At 49.1% G+C, this 23,783-nt stretch overlaps 2 protein-coding genes across 4 annotated transcripts; both read right to left on the reverse strand.

The window, feature by feature from the left end:
• Positions 1-652: 652 nt before the first annotated feature.
• On the reverse strand, positions 653-13,824 carry PIGR (polymeric immunoglobulin receptor). 3 transcript variants are annotated; one of them, XM_032710566.1, is made up of 12 exons: positions 13,624-13,824; positions 12,149-12,259; positions 8,799-8,894; positions 8,269-8,601; positions 7,763-8,095; positions 6,824-7,147; positions 6,075-6,389; positions 5,017-5,164; positions 4,406-4,524; positions 3,961-4,086; positions 3,777-3,835; positions 653-2,856 (listed from the first exon to the last, which is right to left on the reverse strand). In XM_032710566.1, the coding sequence occupies exons 3-12, from the start codon at positions 8,878-8,880 to the stop codon at positions 2,731-2,733; spliced, it is 1,965 nt and encodes a 654-aa protein (XP_032566457.1). In that variant the 5' UTR covers positions 8,881-8,894; positions 12,149-12,259; positions 13,624-13,824; the 3' UTR covers positions 653-2,730. The 3 variants fall into 3 exon arrangements, with proteins under 3 accessions (XP_032566457.1, XP_032566456.1, XP_032566458.1); XM_032710565.1 differs by lacking the exon at positions 12,149-12,259 and having other exon boundaries at positions 13,624-13,823; XM_032710567.1 differs by lacking the exon at positions 12,149-12,259 and having other exon boundaries at positions 5,017-5,161; positions 13,624-13,822.
• A 2,958-nt stretch (positions 13,825-16,782) lies between these two features.
• Positions 16,783-22,736, reverse strand: LOC116798180 (polymeric immunoglobulin receptor-like). The gene is made up of 9 exons (XM_032710354.1): positions 22,673-22,736; positions 22,149-22,490; positions 21,552-21,881; positions 21,134-21,463; positions 20,305-20,563; positions 18,589-18,660; positions 18,126-18,260; positions 17,656-17,701; positions 16,783-17,034 (listed from the first exon to the last, which is right to left on the reverse strand). Exons 1-9 carry the CDS (start codon positions 22,674-22,676, stop codon positions 16,969-16,971), a joined length of 1,584 nt encoding a protein of 527 aa, XP_032566245.1. The 5' UTR covers positions 22,677-22,736; the 3' UTR covers positions 16,783-16,968.
• Positions 22,737-23,783: the final 1,047 nt, after the last annotated feature.

Consider the following 23,783-nt stretch of genomic DNA (forward strand, 5'->3'; position numbering starts at 1 on the left):
GGTAAAACTTTCTGAACTCACTGAGCAGTTGGGCATTTATGTCCCTGGTAGCAGCTTAGTCCTAGAATTTCAAGTGATCAGGTCTTCCTGCTGCATTCATCAGACATAAGACTTGAGTAAGACTAGAGAGTAAAGCTCTGATTTGGTGTGTTTTGCTCTAAAAGTCAACTAAGCTGAGTGAGGTGTCCCACAAGTCCTGCCTGCCGTGGTGACATGGGTACAACCAGGGGGCTGTGTGCTCTCCCCTGGCTCTGAGCAGCTCTCATTGCTTCTGGTGTGAATCCTTCAGTCTTGCACAAGCCTCTTCCCTGCATCTCTGTTCCCATGGGACAGCCCCAAACTCTCCAGGTCTCCCTTTCCAGCCTCAGCAGCCAGGATGGATGAAGGGCTGGCTGTTCCCAGCTTGGGCAACCAGCTACTAATGGTGCTACAGAGGTGACACCAGGAATTCTTCAACTGCAGAAGAGGTTCTTTAGCAGGATTTTGTTCCCGTAGAATAAGGTCCTTGTGTCTCCAAGGACAACTGAGTTCCTGCTTTGGTTTAATCTCCACCACAGAAGAACCCTGGTCAGACTTCTGGCCTCAAACCAGATTTGGTGATTCACTTTCAAAGGAAAGGTCTCCCTGATTGCTCACTGTCCTTCCTCAGCTATTTGTTTAGGCCAAGGGGAAGCCTCTCAGGGCTTTGATTCTCATAATTTGCTTTCTCATGTTTTTTTTTTTTCAGTGACTCTCATTTGTCCAGGTGTCAGGGTGAATACATCCCTCCAGGCTCTGAAAGGTGGTATTTCAGCTCCATCACTCTTGAAACCAACCCTTTAAGACCCCACAGGTACAGCCCATACCATGATTCCCTGTTAAAGAATAACCACTGGAAATGATGCTGTGATGCAGTGAGACACCACAGCTCACCACTGACCCCCAAAAATCAGCTGACACACTGGTGAAGAGTCAGGTGAGCTCCCTGTGGACTTTTCCATGGATTGTGGTGGGCTCTGGATCACAGCTTGAGTGAGATGTGTGGGTTTTATTCCACGTCCTCAGCTTATGCTGTCACAGTCCTCACTATTGATCCTATTCAGTGCTCACAGCCTGTGCAGAGTGCTGCATGCCCCAACCCACACCTGCTTTGCTGCTTCCATCAAAACCAGGGATTTTACATTGCACAGCACAGCAGCAGCCCAGGGCCATTCCCCTTTGGAATTGAGGTGCCAGCTGGAAGCATCAGCAGTGGGAAGGAGCAGGGGTCTCAGGCAGGCAGCTGCCAGGGCTGAGGGGTGCAGGCAGAGCCAGGATGCTCAACCCTTTCTCAGCCCCTGCTCCTCTCCCGGGAATTAAGCTCATCCCAGCTGCTCCCAGGGTGGTGTGGGAGCTGAGGGAAGGACGCCTTTGGGCAGGCTGAAGAGGAAGTGGATTCACAAAGGGAGAGCAAAAGGGGTTTTCTCCTCTCAGAAGTTTCCAAACCTCAGCGTTCTCCTGCCGCTCTGTGACTGCTCACCCCCGGGGACACTTTCCAGCAGAGTCACTCATTCACTTCCAGCAACTCCGGGCAGGCACAGACCTGTCCTGGCCTCTCCACACCTTTTCCAGTATCCAAGCCCCTTCCCACCATGCTGATGAGGGGATGGAGCCCTGGAGAGGAGGTAGGTGAGCTGTAACCTGACCTTTGAGGTCCCAGCCTTGCTACGGGCAAGGTGATGACTATTGCACTGGGGATGTGAAAACACAAATGCTGTTGGGGCTGCTGCCCTCTGGGGAAGTCCATGATTCAGGAATAATTCGTGTTTTATCCTTGGTGAAGCTCAGTGTCTCTCAGGTAACAGCCATTTTCCAGCACCTCCCTGAGCTATGACACTGTTTTCATTTTTTAAACGCAGCAAATACTTTACTAAACCAGAAATACTGTGTGGTGTTACTGTAACACAGTCACATCAGACCCTACCCAAGGTGATGCTTCTCAGACTTTATATTTTATGGTTTGGTCTCAGAGCTGCACTTCAGCAGCACAAGGTCAGAAATTTGAATTCCTGTGCAGTTTCTGCCCTGGCCCTGTCAAACCCTTCCACAGCCCTTCTCTTTTTCAGGTAAGGCACCAGCCTATCCTATTCCTGGTGTTCAGGGAAAATTGCTTCTCTGCTTCATCACTTCTTCATCATTGCTGCTTCCTACATTGCTTTATCCAGGGAATATTCAGCTTGTCCCACCCTTACTGTGTCTGTCTGGGTGGGATCTCCCCGTGCTCTCCCACGGATCGAGTTCCCTGGTCTGCTGAAAGCCACTGATATTCTTTATTGCTTGTGCATGAAAACACTTCAGACCATGTCTGGCCTGCAGGTGCTGCCCTTAGGTCGAGAAAGCTTAGAGGAATCAAAAGCATCAGATGCTGTTCTAAAGGGTTTTCCAGCTGCCTTTGAAAGAAAATGGGACTTTTTCAAAATGTGCCTTCTGCCCTGTGAGAGCCTGTTGGAACTGCTGGTGGGATGAGCCACTTGGTCTCCCAGTCCAACCTGCTCACTCAGACCCTGCACTTCCAGCCCAGCCCCATTTGGCATCAAACATTTCCTCCTAAATCACCGCTCGAAGCTGAATTTAAGCAAAAAAAAAAAAAAAAAAAGGTGAAGCTATAGCAAATCGTGGTAGCAATGAAGAGTGTGTGTGCTTGCTGATGGCTTGGTGTGTTCCTGAAGGTAGAGCTGATCCCAGTCGCTGCCTCCTCTCAATCCCTGACCCTCAGACCTGCTCCTGGGAGGGGGACACGTCCAGGGCTGTGCTGTCCCCCCCGGGGCCACCCTGAGCGATGCTGCCCGAGGTGAGGAGGAAGGTGGAGTAGGCGAGGTCAGCATCCTCCTTGGAGCTCTGGGGAAGGACAGGAGGACACAGTTAGGTGGCTGGGGATGGCCAGCAGCACGTGGCAGGGGAAAGGCAGCATTTTGTGGGCTGTGAGGGTCTCAGGATGACACGGGCAGAGTGGGTGAGTGGGAGGATCCAGAGGGTCACGTCGGTGCTGGTGTGAGCATCACTCCTCTGCTTGGCCCTGGGAAGGCCCCAAGTGTTTGTGGGTTTGGGACTCCATGGCAAACCTGTCCCTGTGTGTTGGCATCCAGCTCCCTGTCCTAAAGCTGCCAGGCTTTACTGGTTTCCTGTTTCCTTTACTGCTCCAGTCCAGCTCTTGGCACTTACAACACCCACATCTCACCTGTGGGTAGGGACTTGGAAAAACACAGGTTTGCACCTGGTACCTTCAGCTACTGCCCAGTGCTGCCACTTGACCATGATCTTCCCCAAAAGGAGGGGTGGGGGAGTAGTTGGCAGGGAAAAGTAGAGGCAGGGAAAGGCAGGAAAAGGTAGGAATCACAGGAACAAGTCACAGCCCTTGCAATGGCAGAGCCCTCCCTGCCTATTCGTGCCCCCTGAACCACTGCTCACGTGTGGGAGGGTTGCAAGGTGGGATGTGCTCTGTTTTCTGGCCAACTGCTTATCCCAGTGTTTCATCTCTATGGTAACAACCCCAACTTTCCTGATGCAACCTGGGGCTGACCTGGTTTACTGTTTGAAGCAAGGTGACTGCTGTTACTGTCTCCACTAGAACACGGAGTCAGGAAAGGGGAAAGGTCCTTCCCACAGAGGCTGATCTGCAGCAGGTGCTGGATCCTGCAGCAGATTGAGAGCACCTGGGTATAAATAAGGCCCCTGGAGGAAGGCAGCCCCTTTGGCAGAGACTGGAGGGCTGTGGCTGTGTCTCCCAGGTCAGTGGCCTCTCTCCTGCCTCCTCTTACCCTTTTTGCCTTCTTCGCCTCGGCGGCACTTTCCGGGGTGTCCTTGGTGGTGATGAACTCTGCAGGGAGGCAAAGGGAGGTGTTAGGGAGGGGGGCAGTGGTGGGCAGGCATTTCTGTGGCTTTTGTGGGGTCCTTCTGCAGACCCCTGACCCCGGGGGGGGGGGGCTGGAGCCAGCACCCTACCGTCCCCTCCGATGGCAGTCTCCTGGCTCTCCTTCACACAGGCGCTGTTGCTGGCAGTGTAATCCTTCACACTCTCAAAGTCTGACATGCTGATGTTCGTCCTGTAGCTCCCAATGGACACCAGGTCTGGTAAGAGAGGGGGAAATAAATAAATCCTCTTTTTAGAGCTGGTGTGAGCACGTTGGCACCTGAACCCTCTGTGCCAGGCGATGCTGTGGGATACAAGGTGCAAAGCACACACGGGGTGGGCTCTGTCTCAGCTGGGCACTCTGTCCTGGGTGTTGGAGCTCCAAGGATGGGGTCAGTGGGACCAGCAAGGTCCCTTCCCTGCCCCTCACATGGTGGGTAACCAGGAGGGCAGCTCAGCCCAGCAAAGACACAAAGGTGTTGCCTTCATCTTAATATTGCTGATGTTTCTTGAGAGGCAGGAAGGGCAGGGACTCACCAGATCTCTTCATCTGCCTGTATTTAACGATGGCAAAAGCTGTCACAATGATCAGGAGCAGGGCAGCAATGGGGCCCAGTACTAAAGGAAGAGTATTGGAGCCATGGCCTTGATCAGAGCTGGAATAGAGGGAAAGAAAGATCACTACAAATAATGTATTTGAAAGTCCAGCAGCCTAAATCTGTATAGGATGGTAATTCTGAGTGAGCCTGATGCAATTTACTTAATGAACTGGATCCTAATAAGATTAAAAAAACAAATAAAAATACAGTATAGAGGTTGTGCCAAAATAGCTGCATCAGCAGCTTGGTTATAAATGTGAGAAGGAAATTCCTCCAATATTAACAGAAGTACTTTCAAGTAGTTGTTTTGTATCTGGAATATCTAATCATTCCCTTCTGGCACCATTTTCTTGACCTACAGAATAATTTCAGGTCATGTTGCCCTTTGCTGTAGCTTTTCCCTCTTCTTTTTCTCTGATGTTTTGAGCAAAGTTCTTTCAGGACAAGAACTTTTTTTGTTGCTAAACCGCACACACGGTGCACAAACACAGCACCCACAATGGGTTAATATAAACCTCACAAGAATTATCAATGACAGAGAGAACCAACCTTGCTGGGGCAGCTCCACTTCGCACCCCAGATTCACTGTAGGCTCCTCCTCGGGGTCCAGGGCCAGGCTCAACGTGGTTGGGGAACTCAGCATGGTTGGGGGCATCCACATCCAGGAGCTCTGGGTTGTGCTTGGCATCCCTTCCTGTTGTGTCCCAGGGAAGGAAGTGTGGTTAGTGAGCAACAGTACAGAGGTGGGGACACAAAAACCAGCTGGATGTGTTGGGTGGACGTGGAGCTGCTGTGGGTTTTGGCTCTGCATGAGGGGCTCTTTAAAAGGGGGGGGTGAGATCTGAAATAATCTCATTGCAAATAATTTGCTGCGGAAATCTCATGTAGACTCTCTCTGCCCACAAACTTTTGAAAAATTCTTGCATTGCTAAGTTCTGCCTCTAATGTTTCCAGAATGAGTTTTGAATACTTGCTTTGCTTTTATTTCTAGCTCCTTTACCCCCAAAGGCAATGAAATGAGGTTTTCACTTCGACCATGATCCACTTAGGGTGGCTAAATATGGGATATCCAGTGCTCTGCTTTTTCCCTGCTTCTAACAATATTCCTCCACGAGAAAAAAAATCTTAATTCCAAAATAGTGCACCAAAGCTGAGACTAAGCCCCCTGCTGTTGGTGTTAGTCTTTCCTCTCCTGTTGCACACTTGTTTCCTAAGCTAAGAAGCTCCCTGGAGCAAGATAAGTCTCTGAACTAGATCAGTTCTTCACCTGGTGAAGATGTGACAGATGTGGCTGAAACTAAATGATGCTACAAATTGTAACAGCAACAATTAGGAAGGGCAGGGCTAACAGTAAAATTGGTGTGGAAGGAAGTGAGATTTAGACTGGTGGGGACCAGGAAGCCAAAACCAACGAGTGGATGAAAACACTGATGGCAAGTTGTGCAGGATCAGGGCGATGCTGGCACCTCGCTGGGAGGCTGCCCGGGTGTACAGCACTTGTGTTTTGAGGTGCTGCAACCTAGTGGCTGCGGAGAGGACTTCCCTCGGCACAAGGCAGCGTGATCCACAGCCCGGGCGAGCAGGAAAACCTCTGCCTCGGGGCTCACCTGCGGTCACCGACAGCTTCACTGCCATGGTCTCCCCGAAGAGGCCGTTGTTCTTCACCCCGCACCAGTACCACCCCGCGTCTTCCTCCGTCACCGAGTCAAAGCTCAGGATAACTGTCCTGTTGGAAGTGCTGCAGGTTGCCTGTGGCCCCAGCTGGCTCAGATCAGAAGCTGGCAACATGGAGCAGCCGCTGGGGCTCCACTTGCACCAGTACTTCTCGTAGGAGTAGTAGGCGCACGTGTAGGCGCAGGTTAAATCGACCCGTGAGCCCACTTGTGCCTCCACTTCCTTCTCTCCCGTCAGTTGAGGTTTTCCTGCAAGGGCAAATGGAACATCAAGGCTGGTGTTAGTGGTTGCAGTGGTGGGAATGGTAGCCAGCAGGTAGTGGTGCTGCTGCAGAGGGATCTTTGAGGGAAAGTGCTCCCTACATTCCTAAATTAATGCCCTTTGAGGGAAAGTGCTCCCTACATTGCTAAATTAATGCCAAGGATGCTCTTTATGCATCTCTGGGTGAAAGCTGGGGGGCTTTTTTTTTTGCAAGGCTTAAGAAATATTTGCACGAGAAATGTCTGTGAGCACTTTCTCATAAAGCTGAAACCACGTGTTTCAGTTTTAGAGCCACTGAAGCGAGTTCAGGTTTGGACTTTGCGTCTCCTCCCAAAAAGCCAGATTTGCTCGTTTGTGGTGCTTAGGAGGTGGTTTTGTACCCACTGAGCAGGCAGAGAACTGCCAAAGCGCCACCTCGTACCTTCTATGACCTTCAGCTCAGCTGATGATTGCTGGTCCTTCGCTTCATTTGTTATGCACCAGTAATAGGCATTGTCTGCCTCGCTCAGCTGGTTCAGGATGACGGTGACTGTCTTGTTATCTGGGTTCTCAAACATGGCCACTCTTCCCCTATACTGTGGCCTCACATTGCCTGTGTTGTCTATGATCCAGTTATATCTGTTAGCTTCCCACTTGGCCCAGATCCTCGTTGAGGATTTCTTCAGAGGCTCATAGAGGCATTCGAAAGTTGCCGAAGTTCCAGTTTTCGCAGTTACCGTGGTCTTCATCTGAGGGAAGTTTTTGTCTGTCGATAAAAATGACACGAGCAGTTACAAACGTCTCACCTGTGTCCACGTGGCAAATCTTCCAAGAAGATAAATATTATTATCAGATCAAACAAAGCTCTTATGGCTAAAGCAAGGCTAGGCAAAGCTCAGGGGTGCAGCCAGCAGGAGACTGTCCTGGCACTGCCAGGAACTGATCCTAAAGAGTCTGTCAGGCCTTTCTTTTCCCCAAATTCACTGGCTGCTTATTGGCTTTGTGTATGGACACTTCAAAGCTTTTTTTTCCCTTTGCTAGAGGAAGGGCAGGTCTTCTCCTTTCTACATCAGTCATACTGAGATTTAAGGAATCAAGACTTGAAAAGGCAGTTGGGAGATGGAATTTGTGTCCTGTTGTTTTGGGCTGGAGAAGATAGCCAGCCACTGCTGGGAAAGCTAAGTCTTGATACAAGCTTTATTAGTGGTGGTTTAGTGCATTATAGACAGTTAAATAAATAGGAAGAAGTATCTAGATGAAGAATAGGATAATAGCAGCCTGCAAAGGGAAATAAAAGTTCTTGTTAAATAAAGCGAGACTGCTAGCAATGCTTCTAAAGAGAAGCAGAGATGAAGTCTAAAATGCACTGGGAGTAGCTTACCCTCATAGATAAACACATCCAGTTCCTTGGATTTTCCATTTTTCCCATATTCACCAGCCCCACACCGGTACAAGCCTGAGTCTTCCCAGTCCATCTGAGTCATCATGATGTTGACTGAGTCTGCAGACAGCTCGTAGCTCAGCAGAACTCGCCCCTTGAAATCCTCATCAATGACACCGTTTTGGTTATCGATGATGTCGTGGCAATCTTCTCCCTCCATCTTGCACAGGTATTTCCTCCAGGTGGAAAATTCCGACCCGAAGCTGCAGATCACGGTCCAGGTGCTGTGCAGCTTCACGTAGAAGAGCTCAGCTGCCTCGGGTACAGGTGGATCTGTGAATACAGAGACACAGTCAGGGCCTGCTGCCCGTGGAGTGCAAACTGCTGTTTGCTGAAAGCGGGGAGCCCCTTGAGCTCTCAGACGCTGGACAGGAGATCTGTGGAGCCTTATTTAAAACAGGGAGGGAATGTAAGAGAAAATAGTATTTTAAGAAGCCTGTAATTACCTTGGGAAACACTCAGAGTGACTTTGTAGGAGAGCCCTCTGCCATTGTCACCAACACCACACAGGTAAGTGCCGGCGTCCGTCGACGCAAGCGAGGAGATGTTGATCTGGAAGTTTTCTGCCTCTGGGTAGTCAGTGAGGGAGATCCTGCCCTTGAAGCTCGAGGACACGTAGCCACTGGTGGAGGTGACAGTCCCACAGCTCCTGCCCGACTGCCTGCACCAATATTTCCTGTCGTGTCTGTTCACAGAGGTGGGGGGGTAGAAGCACGTCACGGTCGCCGACCCGCCGACCACGCCGTACACCTGCCGCGGCCCGAACACGGGGCTCAAGACTGCAAGAGGAACACGTGCTGGCTGTAAATGTCACCTCTGCCACCCAGCTCAGGTGTCCCAGGGCGAGGGTGGACCCTGGGCTGCTCAGCACCAGGTGCCCCGAGAAGGTCCCGGGGCAGTGGTGGGCACTGGTGAGGTGAAGCTGCTCCCCGAAGGTGCCACCACAAGAGCTGTGCCCCAGGCCAGTCACACTTACTTGTTGCCTTGGGGAGGTGTCTGCTTTTTGCAGATCCAGCTGGGAGGAGGGCAAGGAGGAAGATGAGTGCTAGCAAAGCCATTTTTCTTGCATTCCCTGGAAAAGACACAGAAGTTGGTGAGTAACCCTGCTCGCAAAATTTAACTTAGTCATCTGAATCCTTTTTGCTTGGAGGATATGAGGGTGGTGGCTACTTGAAGGAGAGAGAAATATGGTTTTTAATTGCTTTTGTCAGGGAATTTAATGGGAAAGAGGAAGCTGATAACTCTGTTCTTGCCTGTGTGTCTCTTCATTTTTGGTTTTCAGTACATGTGCAATGATGGTGATGGATTACTCCAAGTGCCAGATCTGGGAGAGGTCCAAAGCCTCGCTTTTCAGAGGAGATAGGATGGTATCAACAGGGATTATAGAATGGTTGGGGTTGGAAGGGACCTTAAAGGTCCTCTGGTTCCATCTCCTGCCACGGGCAGGGACAACTTCCACTAGCCCAGGTTGCTCCAAGCCCTGGCCTTGGACACTTCCAGGGATGGGGCAGCCACAGCTTCTCTGGGTAAAATGTTCCAGTGCCTCACCACACTCATTGTAAAACTTTCTTCCTTCTGTCATAGAGCAGAGTTCCTGACTGAAGCCTGGTTTTAATTCCTGCTCTTTGTTTCCCTGGTCTCTTCAAGGACATGTGAAAGAGAAAAACAGTAATATTTCCACCTCTACTTTTTTTCCCCCCTTTCCTCAGCTGCAGCTTAGTGAGCTGCAGGGATTTACCTCAGCCCTGCTCCTCCAAGAATCAGACTTCAGCCAAGTAAAGCCCTGTCCCACCTGTCCAACCTACTGCACCCAAATTAACCCTGGGCCAGGACCCAGTGACAGGCAATAACAAACCAAGCTGCATCTCTTGAAACACATCCATAATCTTCAGGATGAATATTTCTGACCTTCCCTTTGTTTTTGGACAGAGTGATGGCTCGGAGGAAACCAAGGCTCTTAATTGACTCAACTGTTTTCTTTGGCCTGAGCTGTTGGACAGTGCCCAGTGCAGTGGTGGGAATGTGCATGGCTCTTGATCTCCCTGCCTATTCCAAGTTCATAGAATACACTGAGCTGGAAGAGACCCATAAGAGATGATTTGCCAAGGCAAATCTTTATAAACAACCAGAGGAATTTGATTTCAGGGCATCGAGTGACACTCTTTTATTAAGGGTAATTCCCGGTAGAAGAAAAAGGGGTTTATTTCCCTGTTAAGATGAAAGGTGTTCTGTTGTGCCTTCTTCCTTGTATTGTGATTCCCACTTGCTCAATGGCTACTTGTCCAGGGCTAATAATTAACTCACTGAGCATGAAAAATGCTCTTTCATACATATCCCAGCAGTAGCCAGCAAGATAAACACAACATATTCTGCAGAAAGCAAACAATATGGCACAAAGAGGGCCTTGATATTTGCCCCTGGCTAACTAGCAATTCCTCTGGCTGATGGTCACCTCACTGCCCTCCAGCCCTCCCTCTGTGGTGCAAGTATGATCCCAGCTCAGCCTTCCCGTTTTGGTGACATTTGAGTAATCTCTTATTCGGGTTTCTTCTCCAAAAAAAAATCAACTATTTTTGGGTTACAGACCCACATGTTGTTTCATCAGGTAGGGAAGGCTTACCAAGATCTCTTTTTTTTGGAACAAAGATATGGCTGTCTCCAGAGAGGTGTGCAAGTGGTGGCACCAGGGTCTTCATAAGCATGTTGGAGCAGGAAGGAATTTTTGCCTCTCTGTCTCTGGGGACACATGTGCACTTGTGTCTACCAAAACCAGTGGTTCCTGTGTTCTTGCACAACCAGCATCTGCAGCTCTGAGTTGCCTCCAGTCCTGTTTTCTCAGATGCTGTTCAAACCTTCCCCCGCTCCCTGAAGGAATGGTGAAAACTCCCAGGCAGGGCAGGTCTGAGCAGGCACAGCCACTTTGTTACGTAAAAACCTGCCCTGAACCTCCACTGGATGGCTGGAAACCCCCTCCCTGCCTCCAGTGCTGTGTGGCACAAGGACAGTGACATTCCTAACCCACAGAAGGGGTGTCACGAGCTTCGCTGGTCGCTCCGCGAGGAGCAAGTGCTGCTCGAGCTGCTGGAGGAGAATTTCATGAAGCTGCTGGTGAAAGAGCTCTTGTTCCTTATGGCTTTCAAAGGATGTTGGCTGAAGAGCAGAAGGTCCAAACCTCAGAGCTCCAGGGAGGAGAAAAGCCTGCTGAGCCCACGTGAAAGGGAGTGCAGGTAAGTGGCTCGTGTTGGTGCTTCTGCAGATGGAAGGGGAGATGTGCTCTAAACCTCACTGCACCTCCACTGAGTGATAAAGACATTCTAATGCTGTGTGTAAAGCTCTGGGGAGGTCAGAGCCTCCCTCAAACCCCATAGTCAGTCCCTCTTTCTTAGACAGACATGCCTTCAGTGTGACTATCCACAGAAAGTGGCTGATGGTGCCTTTGCAGGCAGCAGGAGGCTGGTCAGCAGTAGGTGTAGTAGGAGACCTCTCTGTCTGTGTTTCCTAATCTACTGTGTGTGGACTTTTCTGGTTCAGCACTATGGGATTGACCTGGGTTGGGACCATCACCTTCCCTTCCAGCACTGTTGTTTGCCTGCATTTTGGTATTCCCCAGGTTTTCCTCTGCAAGTGCTCTCTGACCAGGTTGGCTCTTCCAAACCTCAGCCGTGACAAGACCTTCCCTGCATTTCCCTTGTGCTTTTGGGAATCTGTCAGCCCTAGGGAGAAACATCTTCAGATTTATAATGTTTGGGAAGAGATCAGGGCCCGATCCCCGAGTTATGCAAAGGTGAGCAAGCAGCTGCTCTGGCTGGGTACGAAATACCAGAGTCCAGTCCCCAAATTCTGCTGACTCAGCTGCACCAGGAGCATGCCAGCTCCTCAGAGCTCCTCATGGAAGTTGCCAGGGATCAGCACAGCCCAATCCATTAGCTATTAACTATTGCTTTTAACAATGACCAGTGTCAAGGCCGTGCAGTGGGATGGACAAAACACGAGGATTTAGTTGTGCCATTTGTCATTCCAGCCTGGGAGCCCCTCTCTTTTGTGGCATGTTTGCTGTTATTCAAATAGTTGAAGAAATAATAACATACAGGTGATATATATATTCTATATATAGGTAATATTTCCCCCCTGAAATCCTTTTAAAGCAAGACCAGCATTAAGGGTTGTACTGTGAGGAGGAGCACTGGTATCTGTGCTAGGGGTGATTTATGGAGGTGCTGAAGAATTCTGGGCCCCCAAAAAAGGGCACAGCAACAGATTTCTTCCTGCACAGGACTGGGTTATCCCCATCTTTACTTTGCTCATCAAGGTCACTTCATATATTACCTTACTGTGAGTTTTGTTTGCTGTAGTGGGATGGGGAAAAGCCACCATTTCACCCCATTTTCATGGAGTTAAGGACGAGGAATCAACTCTCAGATAAAAGATCAAGCTGACCTAAACACATGCAGAAAATAAACATTTCAAGTTGCAAACTCCTTTACAATATGGAAAAGATAAATAGGAGGTGCTCCTTTTGTGATACAGTGAGCAGAAAAGCCTGGGCAGAACTTACTGAAGGTTATCAAGACATATTAAGAAATCAGCAGTTTTTAGGAATTTCTGCAGTGTTTGTGACCCTCCCATCTAAAACTGTTTGTCAGTTAAACACTGCCCTGCATGAGCAATATATTCCAGAGAAGAAATGCAGCAGTACAATCAGACAGCCCTCATGGCAGTGACTGAAATCCCAGCTGAGATTGTGCTGTTGGCCTGATTTTATGTTCCTTTAAGCTGTTAGATTCATCAACATGTGACCTAATTTTATATTCCTTTATGGTGTTAGGTATCCCATGCACCAACTTGTTGCTTTTCAGATAAGAGTGTCATGGTTCATGTGTTTCTTGGGCTGGAAAGTGAAACCAACTTTGACACTATTAAACTATTCTGCAGCTTAATTCTACTTAATTATTTAATTTATTTAATTATTTATTCAATTGTTAACATTTAATTATTATTCAATTTAATTATTTAATTATAGTTTAATATTAAACTATTCTATAGTTTAATTTTACTCCTGCTGCAGGGAGCAGGAACATCCCATGGCCCAACTCACTGTACAGCCCCTGGATGGGTGGACAGTGCCAGTGCAGGATTCATTAACAATTAGGAACTGATATTTCTCTGTGCTTCAGATGGAATGTATTAAATCCTGTATGAATGTTTTCTTTGCAGAGTGTGCAGAAACCCACACCTTCACTGTTGGTCTGAGTGTGAAAGGACTCTCTGATTTCAGTTTTAGGACACTGTGCCCAGACCATTCTCTTATTTATCTTCCTGATAGCTGTACAAGCTTGAGAGCTCCTCAGAGCTCCTTTAGGACATAACTGCACCAATTCTCCTCTTAAATTTCAAAATTTGCCTCTTGTAATTCAAAAGACCATAATGACCTTAGGCTGAGTAGCAAAGCTTTAGGTTGCTATAGAAATATTTACTAACATTTGTTATTTTCTAGGTTAATACTTAATGCAAATATTGTAATGACAGTTATCCTTTTTTTTCTTTTTTTTTTTTTCCAGAAAGGAAAGATTAAAAAAACTACTGCAGAGAAGAAAACATAACTGTCACAACCCTGTTCCTGTGCTTTTGAGCTTCTTTCACAAGAAATCAGCCTCCCACCACTGAGACCTGCTGCTTCCCTACACGTGTGAGGAAGAGCCCTCAAAAGCGGCTCCAGACTCTTGCTCTTCTCCTTCCCCACCTCAAAGAGGTAGTAAGAAAGATTTTGCATTTCCAAAAGACAAAGAAGCAGCACTACTTACACCTGAAGTTCCTTCTGCAGGGGTTTTGTGCTTCTTGCTTTTTCTTTCGGGCTGACCACTCTTAGTCCACTGGTGACCCCGGGACCTTCTGTGAGTGTCCTGCCTCCCTGTCCCAGCAGGACCAGGGCTCTGGCAGTGCCAGGCTGGTTTAAATACTCCTTTAGCCCTGCATTTCCACCTGTTGTGCCTTAAAGGAATAGCATCCAAAAGCTCTGGCAGGTGAGCACCACCCCACGTGAGAGCCGGGGAGCCAATGCCCAGCCCAGCTCTGCTGTCCCTCCGAGGGTGCACCCTCTGATTTACCTCCTGATTACACCCCCCCATTGCACAACAGCCACCCCGAGGGTGGGTGGGCTCCCGGGAATGCTCCAGGGCACCTCTGCCTCCTTTAGGAAGGAGTCTCCACGGGGTCAAGTCCAATTTTTGCTTGGACAGGAGCCAGGCAGCCTGGGTTTGAGGATGGTGCCTGTGCCTGGCACAAAGACACTGGGGAGCCTTAGGGGGTCTAATTTTGAGCTCCCTCCTCTTTGTTGGCATTGCAGCACCACCCTTGAGCTGTCACTGTGTTTCCCATTGCTCTGGGCAGGTGAGCCCCTTGCTGCAAGGACTGGACACATCCAGGTGGGTTTTTTTCCTGAGGTATTGCACATTTTTTTGGAAAACAGTGTCCCTAAGAAGACCCTGACTGGCCATCCCAGTAGAGCAGGTCTGTCTGACTTCCCTGCTCTCCAGCCTCTCTGCCTCCCCCCAGCCTGATGGGAAGAACAGGAGTCTGGGTGAACAAAGTTGGTCTTGTCTGTGCAGACCAATAACATTGCAAGCTCTTTAAAATCAGAAATAATTAACAGGAGCTTTGCTGCCATCTCCCACCTCATTTCTTTGCTCTCCTGCTGTGGGCGTGTCAGGAGCCCAAATACAAATTCCCTGAGAGGTGTGGGGTTGTCAGAAATGGGGAAAAAAAGTAAAATTAACGAAAATGAAAGTATTTGTACTACATGGGGTGAATCATTAACCTGCTTCACCTTTACCTGTACTAACAATACAAAAGCAGTAGTTCCTTCTGACTGGGGGGGGTCACATGGAGCTTTCCTCATCTGCTCTCAGTGAAAGCTGATGAGTTTGAACAGGATGGCAGCTCCAGCTGTTCCTGCTGTGCCTGGGAGCAGCAGGATCCTGACCTGGAGTTGGGATCTTTAAGAAATGTCTCAGATCTTAAAGCCAGCCTTGGAAGCACCTTTGATTTAGCTCAGGGTGTCGAGCTCCTTTCTTGCCATGAATGTGCAGCTTCAGAGGTGAGGAAGGGGCTTCAGAGGTGAGGAAGGGGCTTCAGAGGTGAGGAAGGAGCTTCAGAGGTGAGGAAGGGGCTTCAGAGGTGAGGAAGGGGCTTCAGAGGTGAGGAAGGGGCTTCAGAGGTGAGGAAGGGGCTTCAGAGGTGAGGAAGGGGCTTCAGAGGTGAGGAGGGAGCTTCAGAGGTGAGGAGGGAGCTTCAGAGGTGAGGAAGGAGCTTCAGAGGTGAGGAAGGGGCTTCAGAGGTGAGGAAGGGGCTTCAGAGGTGAGGAAGGAGCTTCAGAGGTGAGGAAGGGGCTTCAGAGGTGAGGAAGGGGCTTCAGAGGTGAGGAAGGCTGTTGCTGTGCTTCCACAGGGTGATCTGGCAGGGATCTTGGATTGAGAGAACAGCCACCACCTCTCCTGGATGGGAACAAACACTGATCCCTTACAAGCTGTGTCCTTCCCACCAGAGCTGCTTCCCTGGACATTCCAAACATTCCCCAAATAATGCTGGCATGACTTTTTTTCTTCTTGGCCACAGAGCTGTGATTGCCTGGCCACAGTGGACACAGGTGTGTTTGCTTTCCTGTACCTGCCAGGCATCTCTCCCTTGGGATCCCCCCAGGAAGGGACTTTGGGAGTGGAAATGGGGGAGTTTGGGAGTGGAAATGGGGGAGTTTGGGAGTGGAAATGGGGGAGTTTGGGAGTGGAAATGGGGGAGTTTGGGAGTGGAAATGGGGGAGTTTGGGAGTGGAAATGGGGAATTTAGGAGTGGAAATGGAGTTTGGGAGTGGAAATGGGGAATTTAGGAGTGGAAATGGGGAATTTGGGAGTGGAAAGGGGGAATTTGGGAGTGGAAAGGGGCACTTTGGGAGTGGAAAGGGGCACTTTGGGAGTGGAAAGGGGCACTTTGGGAGTGGAAAGGGGCACTTTGGGAGTGGAAAGGGGCACTTTGGGAGTGGAAAGGGGCACTTTGGGAGCGGAAAGGGGGAGTTCAGGAGTGGAATTGGGAGAGCTGGGAGTGGAAATAGGGAATTTGGGAGTGGAATGGGAGAATTTGGGAGTGAAAAGGGACGGTGAAAAAACCATCTCATCTCTATCCCGCAGTTAGCATGGAAATGTGTTCTAAAGACCAGGAGAAAGGTGGGATGGCCCTGGGCAGAGGAAATTGAGGCAGAAACCAGCCATGGGCACCTGGAATTTCTGGTGCATTTGAGGGAGGAAAAGTTAGTCTGAGCTGAACGAACAATTCCTTTAACCAAACCACCCTTAAGGCTTCCAGTAAACCAGCTCTGTTGCCTCATGCAAATACATTTCCTTGCTCCAACACACGAGGAAACGTTCTCCTGCCAAGTCACAGGTTCCAAAGCATTTTGGCATCTCCAGAAAACAAACAACCTTCGGATTGCTTTTATTGGGCGGGGGGCAAAGCCCAGTTTGCAGCGTGACACACACACACACACAGAGCCTCAGAGCTACAAACCAAAGCTGCTGCTTGGGGCTGGGCTGGACTGGTTGGGTTTTGAAGCCCTGGATGGTTCTGCAGAGGGGGGTGAAAGGAAAACAGCACTTGGGAACGTGGGTGTCTGGTAAACCGAAATCAGATGTGGTTTGTGTGCTGCAAAGTGACTCGGTGGGTCAGGGTTTTTTTTTTTAAAAAATCAGAAAATCCTTATTTTTTCAGCGACCTGGGCTAGTGGAAGATGTCCCTGCCCATGGCAGGGAAAGTGGAATGAGATGAGCTTTAAGGTCCCTTCCAACCCAAACCAGTCTGTGATTCTCTGATTTTTTTGACTCAAACGGAGCAACCCTGAGGGTCCTTCCCTTCCATTACTTTTCCCTTGGGATTCTTTGCCTCTGCAAGTCAGAGCTGCCCACAGAGAGCCAGGTTAGAGGTGCTTTGTTTTATTCTCTGTTCTGCAAAACACGTAGCAAGTGCCATTTGGGACTCAGCTCTCAACAAAGGGCATTTGGGTTCTGAGCAGGGCAGGGAGCAAAGAGGGGTTCTGGGTGCCTGGCAGTTCAGAGCCTTGGTTTTCCATAGGGAAAATTCCCAGCTCGTGTGCGCGGGGGCTTTCACAGAAGGTTCTGGATCAATTCTTCATCAGTCACCTTGAAAAGCATTTTTCCCCCGTAGGGCAGCTGTAAAACAACAAAACACAAGAAAAGCTGTGATCTGCTGTTGCCTCTCTGTGCAATATTTTTGCAGGTGATTTCACGGGTGTTTCTGTTTTTATGCCAAACTTGGTATTTTGATTGGGTCTGTTGTTTTAGGGAGTCCTGAGAATAGAAAGGTGGAAAAACCTGGCTCAAGGGGGAACTTCTGGAGTCAACCTCCTGCTGAGATTAAGAGGAGGATTATCCCAAGCTTTACCTCAAATCAGATATCTGGGAACAAAAGGCACAATTAACAAATATTGGGTTCTGTTCTCACTTCTAGAGGTTTTTCACAGAACGTTGATTGTTTATTTTCAAGGGTTTAGGGGAGATGTACTTTTTTTCTTCCCATTATTTAGACTTAGGACCCCTTTTGGCTCTCAGTGGATCGTAATGAGAATATGAAATCCCACCAACAAATTTTTGAACCATTATTTCAATATTTTCTTTTAATGGAGAACTTTTCACTGATACAAATTTCCACAGAAGAGAGGTTTTTAAAAGACTTTCTCAGGTGTTTTCTACATGAGCTCCTCTCTAAAGAGTATTAACATTCTGAGACAGACCCACTGTACTTATATTTTACCAGAAGACAGAGGCTCTTACATATAAGTTGGTGATCCTGAATCTTCCAAGGATAGCATAGATTTTCCTGCACAGTAAGACAGAAAAGAATGATATTGTTCCAACACAGTGAACAATAATCATTTCTGTGGAATACTGGAAAAGGTGATAAGCAATCAGATTTCACTGAAACAAGCAGGAAGAGCGATAACAGGTTTACTACATGTAAGCAAAAATTATAATCAACCCCTACAATAAATTTATGAACTTTATATAGGGTTTAATCCGACTCTTTTGAAATTTATGGCTTAAAATTTCTTGGTAAGGAGCAAAGGCAGTAGTTTGGCAGCAGAACACAAGTCCTGGACTGTGGATTGTAATTCCTGGACTGCAAATCTCTCCCGTGGAGGTGTTTTACTTGCTAAGCCACGAGTTCTCTGCTTAAAATTTGGTTTTATTCTCTTCTAACCAGGGAGATGACACAGTGCCAGATCCAGAAAACACCTACCTACATTTGCCAGAGTCCATCTTGCATTCCTGCACTTTTCCTGGACTTGAGGTTTCCTCCACTGTTTGCTCTTTTACAGGACTCGGACCAGCCTGAGCCGTCGCTGCCTCCAGGCTTCCAGTGGTGCTTCTTTCTCCTCCTTTAAAACAAAAACACATGGAAGCACTGGAGGGAACACTGGAGGGAACATGTCCAGCATGCCAGACACCAGATTAGGGCCATTATTTCCCAGTTTCGTTCTTGTGAAAAATGTATTTCCTCTCACTCCTCTCATCACTGAAGGTTTTCTGCCCCTAAATTTATCTCTGTGGGCAGAATATGTTCTACAATGAGAAATATGCATGTATTTTTTTTAAAAATAAGTCATTAGAAGGGATTTTTGGGCCTGTCTCTGTCAGTTTTGCACTGAATGAGCTGGATTTGGCCCCAGAACCTGCTCAGGCCACGCAGGTCCCTGCTCTTTATACCTCAGGATTTCCGAGCACTCGAGGTGCCATAAATCTTCTACACACAAAAACCCGACCTTGCTTTCAGCAGGGCTTCAGCATTTCCATTTCCTTCATTTGCTTTTTTGGTTAAACATGTTTTAAAAAAAAAAAAAAAAGCCAAACAACTTCTGGAGGACTTTGCTTGCTTGCAATTCCAGCTGAGCTTTCGGGCTGCACCGGCCACAGAACGGCCACGTGTCCCCAGAGGTGGAAACATGCCATGGGTCAGACTCCAACTCTTGGAAACCACAAGCCAAAGGCCTTGCAAAACAACCACTGCAGCCCAAAAGGTGTTGTTTGGCCAACTTACCTGTCTTCTTTTGAAGTTTTATTTTGACCAGGGCGAGAACAGTGACCGTGATGCAAATCAGCAAAGCAAGAGTTGGGAGCACAGCTGGGAGCAGACGAGATTCACCTGATGAGCTGGAAAGATGAATCACCAGAATTAAATAGAATTTTGGTTCTCCTATGTAGGTGTTGTTTTTACCCCAGAGAGTATAAGGGAGCTATAAACTCTGACTGAATGAAAGAGCAGTCAACAAAGTCGAGGTGAAATCATTTGCTCTGGAGTTTGTCTCAGGAGGAAGTAATTTCTACATCTGCCTCTGCTCTGCCGTGTGGGGTTTGTGCTGAATTAGCCCCTCCAAAAGGAAAACAAGCTGTTTTCATGATACAGATTCACAAGCAAGGTCTGTACATCCTTTTTGTGAGTTGTTACAGACCCTGAAGCTGTTGGAAGGTGTCTACGAACCATCTCCTTGAAAAAATGATATACATGCTATCAGAGCTCCCCAGGCAGAGAGAGCTTTGCCAGGAATGGTTGAAAATCTGAGCCTTTATATAAGATTTGCATGACTTGTGATACTAACATTCTCTCCCCTACTCTTTCTGGCTGGGTGGGTGGGAGATATGGCTTGGAGGAGGGAGGGGATGGTGTTTCTCATGCTGGGGGTCAGTGGGGTAGATGTGAATCCAGGGTGCACATCTCCATATTGGGATGGGTTTGTGGATTTGTCCAGTTCAGTTATGGCTGATCCTGGAATATCTGGTGCATCTGCACCAGCCACACAGATCCCTTCCCCCAAGTGCAGGATGGTGGACAGGGCTGGAGAGAGAAGTGTTGGAGCTGCTCACAGCCATCCTGCCTAACAGGAAGCACAGGAGGTAAATCCACTGGGAAACCACTTGAGCCCCAGGGCTTGGTGTGGAGAACTACCATGGAATAATTACTGGCCAAAATACCCACAGCCTTCTGATTAACCTTGTCCAAAGATAACTCCTGATGCAACCCCGAGCACCCAACACTGCCCGGGTTACTGGCTGCTGCAGGGGCTTGGATAAGGTGTGCAGTCAAGTGTGCAGCAGGTACAGATTCACCAGGTTATTGCTCAAGCCTGATGTTTCCCAAGGTCCTGTCTCTGTACTGAGCAAAGCAAAACAGGCAGGAGCACATCTGTTGACTCTGGCATCTGGTCCACGGGAGTGGGCAGCACCAGAAGGTTTGGAGACAAGTTCAAAGAGATGTGTGCATGGACGTGAGGTAACCTTGCCTTCTGCTTCTCTGACTCCTGACATCTCCTGCAGGTGTTTTCAACTTGCAACCTGTGCATAACCTCTGTAGGGCTCCGGGAATTGGGGCAGGGAGGTTGTAAACCACCAAGTCTGTGCCAACGAGATACGTGGCTGTGGAATTACCTCTCGTGATAGCTTTCACCTGGGGAGGCTCCAGAGGTGCCAGGGGTGGCAGTGGGCAGCAGGGTCCTGGTTGTCCTGGTGACAGTGCCTGTTGTGGTGCTCTTGGTGACAGTGCCTGTTGTGGTGCTCTTGGTGACAGTGCCCATCGTGTTCACCCGGCCCCTGATGCTCCTCTGTGTGGGTGTTCTGGAGGCAGCCGGGCTTGATGAAGTGGACTTGACAGGAGTGGTTGTTTCTGGGTCTTGTGAAGAGCAGAGTTCTACAGAGAACATTATTTTAAGGCTTTAATATCTGTCTTCTTGCAGAGGCAACGTGTTAGAGTTGCCAAAGATTTATGCATTTCACCTTGCATGAAAAAAACCTACCAGACCCAAGCATTTTCTGTTTTCCTTTGACTCTTAAAGAGAACAGCTTGGGACCACTTAAACCTTAACACTTGGCAAACATCCTCACTTTAACTCCACTATTTCTGTCTCTGCCAGAGGAGCAGTTCCATGGATCTGTGTATTTACATGCTGCAGTTTCTCAAACTGCAAGATAACCTTCATCTTATCTTCAGAGCCAAGCATGTGTCTCTGCCCTGCACTGCCTGGATCAGGATGTCATATACATCATAAAGAATCAATAATATAATTTAAACCAATTAAATCCCTTCTGAAAGCTCAGCTCACATCCCTGAAACCCTTTACCATCAGCTCAGTTGCTTCCTGATAACTAAGGCAAAATGCAGAGCTGATGTTTCTCACAGCGTTGTTATCACGGAATGGTTTGGGGTGGGGAGGGACCGTAAAGATCATCCTGTTGTGTTCCAGGCCATCCCACCACCTACCCCTGTGGATGTGCAGCTTCACAGAGGACGTGTGCTCCGTGTGCCCACTGGCAGCCCTGCACCAGTACCATCCTGAGTCCTCCTCTCTCAGCTGGCTCATCACCACCGTGAACGTCCCGTGCTCGGGGTCGCTGCTGGTTGTTTGTACTCTCCCTCTGTAGGACTCGTGCACAAACCCAGCGGTGTCCAGGAGCAGAGAGCAGCTCCCTTCCTCCCACCTGCACAAATACTTCCTCTCGTAGCTCCCCTTGGGGTCATAGTGGCACTGGAAGGACAGGGAGCCTCCGACTGTGCCGCTGAGAAACTTGGGTCTCCTGGGAAGAGCGGAGGCTGCAGGTTGGAGGGGACAGAATTAGTGTTTAATGCTCCTCACCTGGCACTGTGAGGAACCTCTGCAGCCCCCTGTGCCCTGTCCTACCTGTGGTCACCTGCAGAGCCACCTCCTGTGGGCTGTCCAAACCGTTCAGCCCTTCCACCCCACACCTGTACAGCCCCGAGTCTTCCTTTATTAAGTCATTTATCAAGACTTTGAAAGCTCCAGAGCTCCCCCGGGGGGTGATGAAGATGCGCCCGTGGTATCTCCTTCCCACGTAGCCATCGGAGTCGGCTAGGAGAGTGCAGCTGGTTCTTCCCACTTTGCACCAGAACCTCCTCCCACCACTTCGGGTGTCCCCAGAGGGGCACAGGACTGTGACAGAGCCATGGAGCTTCCCTTGGACGACCTGGATGGGCCTCGACACGCTGGCATCTGCAGGGAGAGAGCAGGACAGGGACTGTCCAGCACGCAGCCAGGTAGGGGAGAATTTCCTTTTGCATTTATGAACAGCTGATTTGTCCAAATCCCTGTGCTTTTACACCTCATTACTGTAAATATGTGATTAATAGCACGGGGTATAAAAAGCTGATACACCTGCTGTGAGTGGATGCTCCAGCACCCGATCCCAAACCGCTCCTGGGAGCTGAGCTGGTGGTGGAACAGAACCTCCCCTGTCCCCACCCACCTGCCAAAACCTACCTGCCGAAACCGTCAGGTTCAGGCTGACGTAGAGGCCCCCCCTGGTGGGGCCGATGCCACATCGGTACCTCCCCGTGTCGCTGCCCTTCAGCCCTGTCATTGTCACCGCGAAGGTGCCGTTCTGGGGGACGTCCCGCAGGGACAGCCGCCCCTCGTACTCCCGGGAGGCGGGGTCGGTCGAGGAGACGATGGTGTAGCAAACTCCGTTCTCTGCTATTTTGCACCAAAATTTCCGGTCGTGTTTGTTGGCGGGTGTGATGGAGTAGAAGCACTGGTGGGTGACGGACCCCCCGACCTCACCTGTCAAAAACCTGGGTCCGTACAGGCTGCCCAAAACCGGCTCTTTTGGGGAGAGAAGGAAAGAGAAACTGTTGGTTACTCAGAGACAACCAGATCCCACCTGGAAAACCCAGTCCCTTGGAGTCAGAGGTGTGATTCTGAGTGCCACCAGTGGGACACCTGGCTCAGAGAGTCCACAGTTTATTTTGGATATGATCTGTTACCTTCCCTCAGGGCTACATTACCCATCTATGCCATGGCACAAATGGAGAGACCCTTCATGCCCCTTACAGGATGCTCCAGACCCCCACCAGCCCTGGAGTTAAAGGTCAAGGGCAGCAGTTAATGGCAAACACCCAAGAATAACCTTTGGCATTTGCAAACTCTGTCTGATCCAGCAACTTCCTTCTCCCCATGGATGCTGCAGCAAGAGCAAAGGAGAGCTGGGATTCTCCTCCCAGCTCTGGCCACGCTTTGCTGACTCTCTGCAGATTTCTAGTGGGCAGGGAGGGTGGTTTGACTGGTTTCCATATTGCAGGTGGAGGTGTCTAGTGTCCAAGTGAGGATTTAGCCAGAAGAACACAGCCTGTGTCCCCAGTTCCAGCTTTACCTGTTCTTATCAGCGTAGCTGGCTGGAGACCTGGTTTCTTGGTGACTCACCTTGCAGCAAAGCTGCTAAGAGAAAGAGAACCACCATGTCCAGCCTTCCCAAGTGTCCACTCAGCAAACTCCAACAATCTCACGCTGGGGATGGGATTTTGCTGATTTCTGTGTTATCAAACAGAAGAGAGAGATGGTGGCTGGGATCTGCTGAGGTAAACCACTGCACTGCTCTGACAGGCACTCAGAGCAGAGCAGGCTCCCAGCTTTATTTATTTATTCCCCAAAATAAGGGAATTTCAAAAGGAAGAAGCAGTGGTAATAGTGCTCTGCAGATCTCACACTCCTGCATTAAATCCTCTGCTGGGTGGTAGGATGGTAACTAAAGGCATTGCTGGCAATGAGGGGACAGTGGCAGCTGACCTTCTCCCTTCTCCCTTCTCCCTTTCTCTTTTTTTTTCAGCTCAAGAATCAACTGGAAAAGCTGCAGATCTCAGGAATGCCAACATCCTCAAACGTCTCCTATCACCCCCTAATTATCTTCCTTTTCTTATTTTTATTCCCTGCAGTTTGTACAGATTTTTGCCACCCATTTCCAGATCTGAACACAGGCAGTGTTTGGGTGTCTCTGTTTAAGACAGGGATTGCTTCCTTGTTTGAGTTAAAAACTTTTGGTGAGTGCAATGTTTTACCTAAGACTCTTTGTTTAGGATTTGCCTCATCTCCAGCGCAGCTGGAACCTCGGTAAGTGCAAAT

The sequence above is a fragment of the Chiroxiphia lanceolata genome, chromosome 25 (genome assembly GCF_009829145.1).
Source record: "Chiroxiphia lanceolata isolate bChiLan1 chromosome 25, bChiLan1.pri, whole genome shotgun sequence".
Taxonomy (NCBI): domain Eukaryota; kingdom Metazoa; phylum Chordata; class Aves; order Passeriformes; family Pipridae; genus Chiroxiphia; species Chiroxiphia lanceolata.